The 9,101-nt window shown below is 37.9% G+C and overlaps 1 protein-coding gene and 1 long non-coding RNA gene across 2 annotated transcripts; both read right to left on the reverse strand.

Moving 5' to 3' along the window:
- Positions 1-1,731: 1,731 nt before the first annotated feature.
- Positions 1,732-2,953, reverse strand: LOC121505030 (golgin subfamily A member 6-like protein 2). Its single transcript, XM_041780150.1, has 2 exons — positions 2,846-2,953; positions 1,732-2,580 (listed from the first exon to the last, which is right to left on the reverse strand). The coding sequence occupies exons 1-2, from the start codon at positions 2,949-2,951 to the stop codon at positions 2,237-2,239; spliced, it is 450 nt and encodes a 149-aa protein (XP_041636084.1). The 5' UTR covers positions 2,952-2,953; the 3' UTR covers positions 1,732-2,236.
- Positions 2,954-6,763: 3,810 nt separating this feature from the next.
- Positions 6,764-8,543, reverse strand: LOC121504082. The gene is made up of 2 exons (XR_005991431.1): positions 8,466-8,543; positions 6,764-7,004 (listed from the first exon to the last, which is right to left on the reverse strand). It is a non-coding gene; the product is annotated as an uncharacterized LOC121504082 (long non-coding RNA).
- Positions 8,544-9,101: the final 558 nt, after the last annotated feature.

A 9,101-nucleotide genomic window follows, 5' to 3' on the forward strand; every position in this document is an offset into this window, starting at 1 on the left:
TGAAGGCGGGGCTGGCCTGCTTTGAGTGTGGCTCCACGCAGCCAAACTGTTGTTGGAAATGCAAATCAGCACGGCTTGGTTTGGCGCGGCCAAAAGCCATAGTGGAAAAGCTCCATCAGTGGTTGCCTTTTTAACCTCATAGTGTTTTATTTGATTAAAATTAGGCAACAAATAATAGAAAACAAGAGTGATATTAATGTGTTTATCTTACCTCCTCTAAAGAGAGCTAGAACACAGAAGACAAGTATATGATGAAAAACACCTCCCAGGTGATACATCCTGAAGTGCTGCAAGATATACAAAACAATTAACTTAAAATAAGTCAAAATTTAATCATTTGTTAAAGTTATCAGAGACAGACTGGTTTAGCATAGAACATTTAGAGCCCTATTGTAGATTTCAAAGAGTTTAGCTGTGCAGTGTAGACAGCTTCCCGGTTACCTCTTCAGGCTTACGCTGTGCACTCATTATTTGAACAACATGAGTAAAATTAGGTAAAATTAGGAGTGGTCAGGTCCTATGCTGGTTGATTACTGACATGAGGGATGTACATCAGCACAGTTTACCACATCTGCATTTGCTGGTACAGATTTAACCACGACGGAGGGAGAAGCTTGAAGCTTTGATTTATTTTTTTTATGAGCTCTCCTCCATACATGCTAACATATCAAACAGAACAAAGACACATAGGAAAGCACATACATTCACACGCTTTATAACAAGTTGGATTTATGAAAAATTTCACATAACTATCACTAACTCAAGTGCCACCAACAACGTAGCCCACAAAACTTCAAAGAAACACACACAGGTTATGGGACAGAATAGCCTGTATTCTAGCTGGGTATACATTAACTGGAATCTTGTGAATTCTGTCAAGAAAAGGTTGACTACGTTTGGTAAATATAAGTAAAAAGACTTTAGTATCACAGCTTACCTGATTTGTGTGTCCTCTCATCTTGCCAGTACGTCCTTCAAGCGAGCCCTCAAATGATATAAATGTACTTTGAACACGGCTATAAAGTTACTTGGCAACGGGATCAGATTGTAATCAGACTTTATGTCAGGATGTGTGGTCTGCACAACACTGACTAGTTAATATTAAATCTGCCTCATAAAGAGAAGTTGAACAGCAATCTTCACCTCAGCTCAGTACCACACAACTTCTAGTTTTGATTTGAACTAGTATACACTTCATAAGTTAAGGTGTGGGCAGCACGGCAAAATTAAATCTCTGATTCAAGCCTTGAGCTGAACAGTCTCAACTTTTGGGGTTCAAATAATCAATGCATAGTCAATACAAGTCAGACTGTCATTCCAACTAAACAGCAGCATACAGTCCAGTAGGATCAGTTTATGAAGGTTCTGAAACTGGTTAAAAAAAAAAAAACATTTAATTTTGCAGGTGCAGGCACAGATAAACATAAACAACATACCCTGGGTAGAAGGCAAGGACAAATGAAAATTAAAAAGAGCTACAGATTATGCATCTCTCTATACCAGGAATAGCAAAGATACTACGCAGAACCCTCAGGCTCCCAGGGCTCTGGTAGAGGACCCATTCCTGCATACACAAGACCACCCAGAAAGATAGAGGAGGGATTTTTTTGTATTGGAACAGCATCTCAATGTTCCAAAGTTAGGCTAAAATGGTCTCTGTCTTCCTGAATTTTCTTGACTATGAAATATCCCTTTGTCCTCCTTACTATTCATTCTCTAAATATTGATAAACTTACATTTCAAAAGTGTGTTTTCTTTATATTTGTTCTCTATGCTTCAAGGAAAAAAAAGAGAATCAAATATTAAACATGAATCCAAACAGTGGAAAAAATGCTACAAAAACTTGGAATATTTCATGTTAGTTTAATTTGTAAGATATATTTGACTGTGTGGCAAAATAATAAGCATTACTGAAAATAGAAGCCAAAGAACAAACACAGAAAACACACAAAAAAACTGATTAGTCCATTACATTTGCAGTCCCAGTTTATATTTAGCTTTTTGATAAGATGTCAGCGTATTTCCACACGATTCAGATGAACACTTTCATTCATTTGTAAAACTGTAAATGTAAGCATGGCATGATAAATCAGTCTTATATAATCATTTCTAGCCCAGGTTTATCAAGATCATGTGCATTAAACATTATACTGGGAAAGAGTTTTCTCCTCGTGCTTTACTGTGGCTCATCTATATTGATTTAAACAATCCCTCTTTTACATGAAGCAGACTGGTTTTATATGAGTTCCAGCAGTTTATCTCTGTCCCATATCTCACTCCTATAAATTTTCTTCATCTTGTCATAGTCCCACTCAGTCTTTAAGAGATTTTCTTTTTCTCTCAGTAGTTCTCTTTGTTCAGTCATTTCTCTGCCTTCTCTTATTTGTGTCTCCACTGACTGAAGCATCCTCTTGTTCTTCTCTCTCTTGGCTTCCACGTGCTCAAGTTTTTCTTCGATTTCTGTCTTTTGTTTTTCCAGTTCAGTTTTGACCTTTCCCAGTGTAGCAACCAAGCCCTCATATTCTCGCCCCATCTTCTGTTGTGATTCATTTTGAGGTGTACTGTGTTTCTTACGTGTACCTATAGTGAAGAGAAAATGTAACATAACAATAAAATAAATTAATATCATTCAATGACTATGAATAGTCACATCAATATTTTTTCTTTTCAGACATTTTATATCAAAACAGGGCCTACACCATTTTGAAAACTATAATTTTATGATGGCATAAATGGTGTACAAAGATTAAAAGACGTTAAACTAAGAGAATGTCCTTGATTTAACTTGAATTTTGATCAGTAGTCAGTGGTGTTATTAATGTATGCATAATGACAAGTGACTTACCTGAACATAAAAACACCAAATACAGTACCACAAGAACAGCAAAAATCAATGTCATCAGAACAGAGGACTCAGAAAGAACGCTGGATAGATCTGAAGTAGTCGCCATGTCACCTGATAGCATGGAAAATACAGAAAAACATATAGAAAAAGGACCATAGCTGTTCATTTCTGCTTTACACCTGACATAGAAAAATACGTTTTAGAACTTAAAACATTCTATTGATGCTGTAAACACATCAGATTTCATATCCAAAGTAGAAAACTAAAGTCTAAAAACAAAGAAAATATAAGTTCCCCATGTCTTACCTGCTGTTTCCCTGAGTCCGCTCACCGCGGTTTGTTGAGAACTTCAGTGACCAAAGTCTGACAATAAAATGTTTTCACAGTTCCAGTTTATAACTAGATAAACAGGAGTGTCCACCTTGTACACAAATAAAATGGCTTTTGCTCTCAGTGACTACCCAAATAGCAAAGAGACTCCGCACCGGATCCGGGGTGGAGGCATCATGAAGTCCAGAACGGATCCAGAAAACGGATCCGCATCAGAGTCCACTTGCACAGCGCTACGGATCAGGAATGGATAAGGATCCTGGATCCGGTCCGGCTTCGGTCCAGAGCCTAAACGGATCCACTCATAAAATGACAAATCCAGTCTAGATCCGATTTGGACCCGCTCAGGAACCAATCATCCGGTTTAGTTCTGATTCTGATCCGTTCATGAAGCAGCTCATCCGGTCCAGATCCGTTTTGGATCTGTTCCTAAAGGAGCTCATCTAGCCAAGATCCAATATGGATCCCTTCATAAATTGGCTCATCTAATTTAATCTAATTTCATTACATTTATGAAAAAGTTATAGGGCTCTAAAGACAAAAGAAAAAAACAAATCGTAATTTAAATCTCAAAGATTTTTATTGATAACACACAGTTCACAATAGTGACTAAGCATTTTCTTTATAAAAAAATTAGTCAGCTTTCAGTGGAAAAAAGAGCAAGTGTCTATGAGTTACTGTTCAAAAGTTACTAACGCTTTCCTAAACTGTGTCACTTCTTGTTGTATAAGACAACACTGTCTGAGAGACAGTCAGTCAAGTTCTGGGCTCACTAAAAAATGTTCTGTAAGAGCTCCGAATGCATCAAGAACCTATTTAGAAAGGCAAAACATTATTTCCTTTCACAGGAAATAAGTTAGTGTCTACGACTTATGGTTCAAAAGTTACCAAGCAATTTACAAAGGGGTGTGCCTGCAGCACAGATCCATGCCGCGTGAGCTCTAAGGGTTAATGTGGCTGGTCTTCAGGGGATGAGTTACTGACTGCAGCCTGCCTCCTTGAGGTTCCCCTATCCGCGGCGAGGTTGAACCACAGAATCGCATACCTGTGGATTTCATCGTCGGTTGCAGAATGGGAGACATGATTCTTTCGCACAGTATCTGTAATCACACGAGCAGATATTCATGTCAATCACAAAACAACAGAAAAAAAAAAAAAAAAACATTTTTCAGCAACATTTTTAACCAACCCTGTGTTACTCAACTAGGACTTTCATGAGATGACATTTTCATCTTATACTTCCTTATAACAATATTATTGCAATATCTATAGAGTGGTTCAGAAACAAATGTGTAGGATGATAGAGGTGAGGATTGGATTAGGTGCTGTGGGCAGCCCAACCAAAATCTCAATTTGCTGCTGCTACTGAAACTAACAGGCACGTAATGATGATCTTGTCCATTAATGGGAGAGAAGGCTCTGAATATGGACAGAGAGGGACACAAGCAAAGAAAAGGAACTTAATATTCATCTAGGGAAAAATCAGACAACTTTTTAACAACCCTTCTTTCCTCCACTGAACTGATCTAGTGACTAAAGCTGGTTCAGCTGAATGCAGCTTGTTTCATAGCTGTATAAACTAGGATCTTCCCATGTCATGTGACTAAAGGTTAGAGGTGGGCGGTGAACCGGTATTAATACCGTCACTGGTAAAATTTTTGCCACGGAATGGATTGCTGCAACACCATCATCACCGGTTTAAATGCCTACGTTGTGCTGTGATGCACACGCCAGGCATATGCGCCCCCACAACTGGCTGAGAGAGTGATTTATGACACACAGCTCAGGCTGAGTCTACTCAATAGCACGTTGAGCTCTAGCATTACATGTAGCCAGGCCACTAACTGAATGTGAAGGACTCTTGCCGCTGTAATTAGGCACAGTTAGCAGACAAAGACACGTGTTTTTTCCTCTCAAATTTTGACGACTGTCCTGCAACAAAGCCAGCTGCCGTCTCTGTCATCCTGCCTGCTTTAACACAAGCTGCTTGTCTCAGAGCCCAGCTCTGCAGCTCTTCCTCTTACAACGGCATAAACAACCATTTAAAAGTGTATTTTAACTTATGACTTTATTTTCTAAGTCCACAGTGAGTCAAAGAGCCAGGCTGCAATGTTAAAGGAGGTCAGATAGGCTCCTTTAAACTAGCCATATCCTCCGGTATGCTAAGCTAACTCAATGCTAAACACAATACTTTCGTCAAGCTCTTCAAAATAAAAGTCTGCGGCTGTTATTTTACTGAAACGCTTTTATTGTGAACGCCTTCACTAGGAAGCATGTTCAAGTCATTAGCAGCTTAACACACCTCATCAGGTTAGAGATGAAATGTTAAACTTGGAGTAAAGTTAGAAGTAAACATAGAGAGACTTAAAAAAATAAAAGATGCTTTCTGTGTTCCTATGCTTAGAGATGAATTGAGTATGCCATCAAAGTCTTGTTTTAAGGGAAGAAGGGGGTTAATAACACTTAAAATTGGATTAAAAAGCATTATCTCTTTTTAATTTTATAATACCGTGATATAATACCGTTATTTTCAAAGGCAAGAAAAATACCGTGATATGATTTTTAGGACATATCGCCCAGACCTATTACAGGTACATCTCAAATAATTAGAATATCATGACAAAGTTCAATATGTTTTGGTCACTCATGTCAGAAAGTGAAACCCATATATATTATATAGACTCATTACATATACAGTCATGGATGAAAGTATTGGCACCCCTGGAAAACACACCAACATCACCTTGAAACCTTTGCAGGTGTTTGTTGTTCATTGGCTGATTAGGGTGTGACACCATGATTTCCAATATTGAACTTTTTCACAATATTTTAATTTTCTGAGACACTGAATTTTGGGTTTTCATCATCTGTAAGCCACAATCATCAACATTTCAAGAAATAAAGGCTTAAAATATTTCACTCTGTGTAATGATACTATATAATATATGGATTTACCATTCTGAGATGAGTGACAAAAATAAACTTTTTCATTATATTCAAATTCTTATAAATGTTCCCATACCTGTATTATCTAGATACTTGTGCCCTATAAAGAGGATCAGCGCTCAGTAAAGAAATCCCCAATCCATTACTATTTGCCTCCTGTAGTCAACCGTGCAGACCAGTGGGTATTAAGAAACCTGCACTTCAGCAGTGAGAGAGAGAGAGAAACTAACGGATAGAGAAGGTAATGGGGTTTCATCATTTGTCATCTCCTTCACTGTCTTTTTGCAAGTTCTGTCCCTGCACCTAGCTCTCACTAATGAAACAGCTGATCTTGCTACAACCCAAATCTGGTAAAATAAGTATATTGCAACAGCACTACACCTTATATACAGTTTTGTACAATCCTAGCCTCTCTTGTTTAAGTCATTTGCATACATTATGTCAAAAAGCTCCAATAACACTTGCAATTTAACTGTTCTGAGCTACAGAAGAATTTTTCGTCCTCCATGCACCTGAGAATTTGTTGGTGTTGTACCAGAAAATCCTATATTTTCAACCATTAAGGAGTTGCAGTCATCATTAGTCTTTTATCAGACAATTGCTACTGCAGGCTGCAAGCAACAAAACAGTTCAGCAAAAAATAAAGCCAATAATCTCTTTATTCACAGGCTTGACTTGAAAATACAAACAAACAAACAAACAAAAAAAAAAACGACTACTTAGGGAGCAGCAAGGTCTTTGTCATCATCTTGCTGAAAGGTTTTTTCCCATTCAGTCCTTTCCAGTTAATTCTTCTCCCCCCCTCATCACTGAACATTTTGGCGAGGATGTTCCAAGTTACACGTTTTGTGTCTTGACCTCCTATGGTTGCCAGGGCGCGAACCTAAAATCAGAAACATTAAATCCCATCATGTTCTTTTACATACTGTATTATTTCCATTTTAAAAGCATAAACCTCACAAAATTTAAAATATATAAAAAAAGGATTCAGGACATATTGACATATTTTACTCCATAATATGTGTGAGAATGCTGCAGAGAGTGAGAGAGGTTGACAGTGAGCATTTCACTCATATTTAAACAAAAAAAAAATCCTTAAAAGATTACAGAACATAAAGGCTGTCATTTCATTTTTGAGGTTTGAACATTCATTCAAACATTTGTTTAAAAGTTGAGTTTGAACTGCATTGAGCTGTTTGAAATAAAGATACGTTAAATCTCAAGTTGTCAAAGGTAATTTGGGGTATCATGTAGTAGGGGAAGCTCTCAGGATAAGTTGACATTGCATGCCCCCTTGACCTCAGAGTTTTTAGACAGTAATATTTTTCTTTTAAAAATTGAGCTTACGAGCAAGCTGAGTCATCCCAAGTGGAAAATTACAACACCAAAATATTTGAGAAGTGGTGTAAGAAAGTATTTTGGGATATACATGATAATTGGCAAAACACAAAAATAAATATAGAACAGTTTTTCAATTTTAGCAAATATGTTGGCTCATCCGTGATCTGTGCTCATCCCTGTGATAAAGAAACAGCTATTGCTATAAAGGAAGTTAATGATTATTTGATCAGGGTATATGCAGGAATCTTGAAGTTAATTTTAATACCTTTTTAAGACTTTTTCAAGACCTTCTCAATATTTTTAATACCTCACTGCCACTTCAAGCTGTAACCATTTACATCAGTAATATCGCTCGCTCTGGCGCTCTCAGAGGCAATTTACGAACGCACCCACAATAGCCTAGTTTTTTATGTACCTGTTCATCTTCATTTTTCAATAAAAATGAATTAATCCACACACTTTTACTATGTTTTTGGGACTCAAACTCTTGGACAGCTAATGCAGAAAAAATACTTTCAAAATTTAAGACTTTATAAAGGTAAGACTTTTAATACTTTTTAAGGGTCTTAATTTTTCCAAAATTGATTTATCACCTTTTAATACTTTTCAGGACCCCGCGGATACCCTGTGCCAAAACAAGCAGCATTCATCTTGGCTTAAAACAGCGCAATACAATGTCCCGAGTTAGATAAATGTGTATTTATGAACATTAATAACAGCCCACTGGTTAAACGTCAAGTCAATCAGCAAAAATATATCCAACAGGACAAATTATGAATCAATGTAGCCTAGGTCTAAATTTAAATTTAGCACGGAAGAAAGGGTTATGATTGAATCAGTTAAAGTTAGCTTTAGTGGTATGCTAGCTAACATTAGGCGAAAGTAAGTCAACTTCAGCTTTCCCTAAACAAAATAAATATTCAACACGTACATTTCGTTGTAATTTTGCTGTTAACTGTTGTAGACATAAACAAGAACACGTTTAAAACCATATTTAACTTACGTTTTTGTTCCAACTGCCGGTTGCTGAATAAACGGCTGATGCAACAGCCAACAGCAGCCACAGTCACTTTGCGAGCGTACGCTTGCTGTCCGCTAGATATCCGCTGCCTGACGGTGCGCTGGGCGGAGCCTTACCGGGTCCTCCGCGCATGACCGAAATGAGTGAGAGGCGTGGGCGGATGTGCCGGCGTGAAGGCGGGTCCACCCAGGAATCTTTTGCTATGTGGGTATTTTGATCCAAACATGGGATAAATGTGACCAACCTTGTGAGTTAGTTTAGGCCATAATTTCGAGTAATAATTCACACCTGACATGTATCTAATCAAATCATATGACTCATGTCCTCCTAATTCAGTGGTCTACTTAAGCTACGAGATTTCCAGTCTCTTTCTCTGTGCTGCAAATGCCTGCTGCCCTGGTTCAACACTGTGCACTCACTTCAACCCACCTCCACCCCAGCATCCACCTGCTGGCTCTGACAGGGGGGTTAAGATGTTCTCTCTCATCACTCCTCAATTCTGCATGTAAGATAAATTGGTGAGGAGTGATGAAGTTGGAGCCTGATGCCAAAGTATACTACACTATGCTACCATAATAAATGCTTGAAAATTACAAAAGTGAAATGACTGAACTGAGC

Source organism: Cheilinus undulatus, linkage group 22 (genome assembly GCF_018320785.1).
Source record: "Cheilinus undulatus linkage group 22, ASM1832078v1, whole genome shotgun sequence".
Classification (NCBI taxonomy): domain Eukaryota; kingdom Metazoa; phylum Chordata; class Actinopteri; order Labriformes; family Labridae; genus Cheilinus; species Cheilinus undulatus.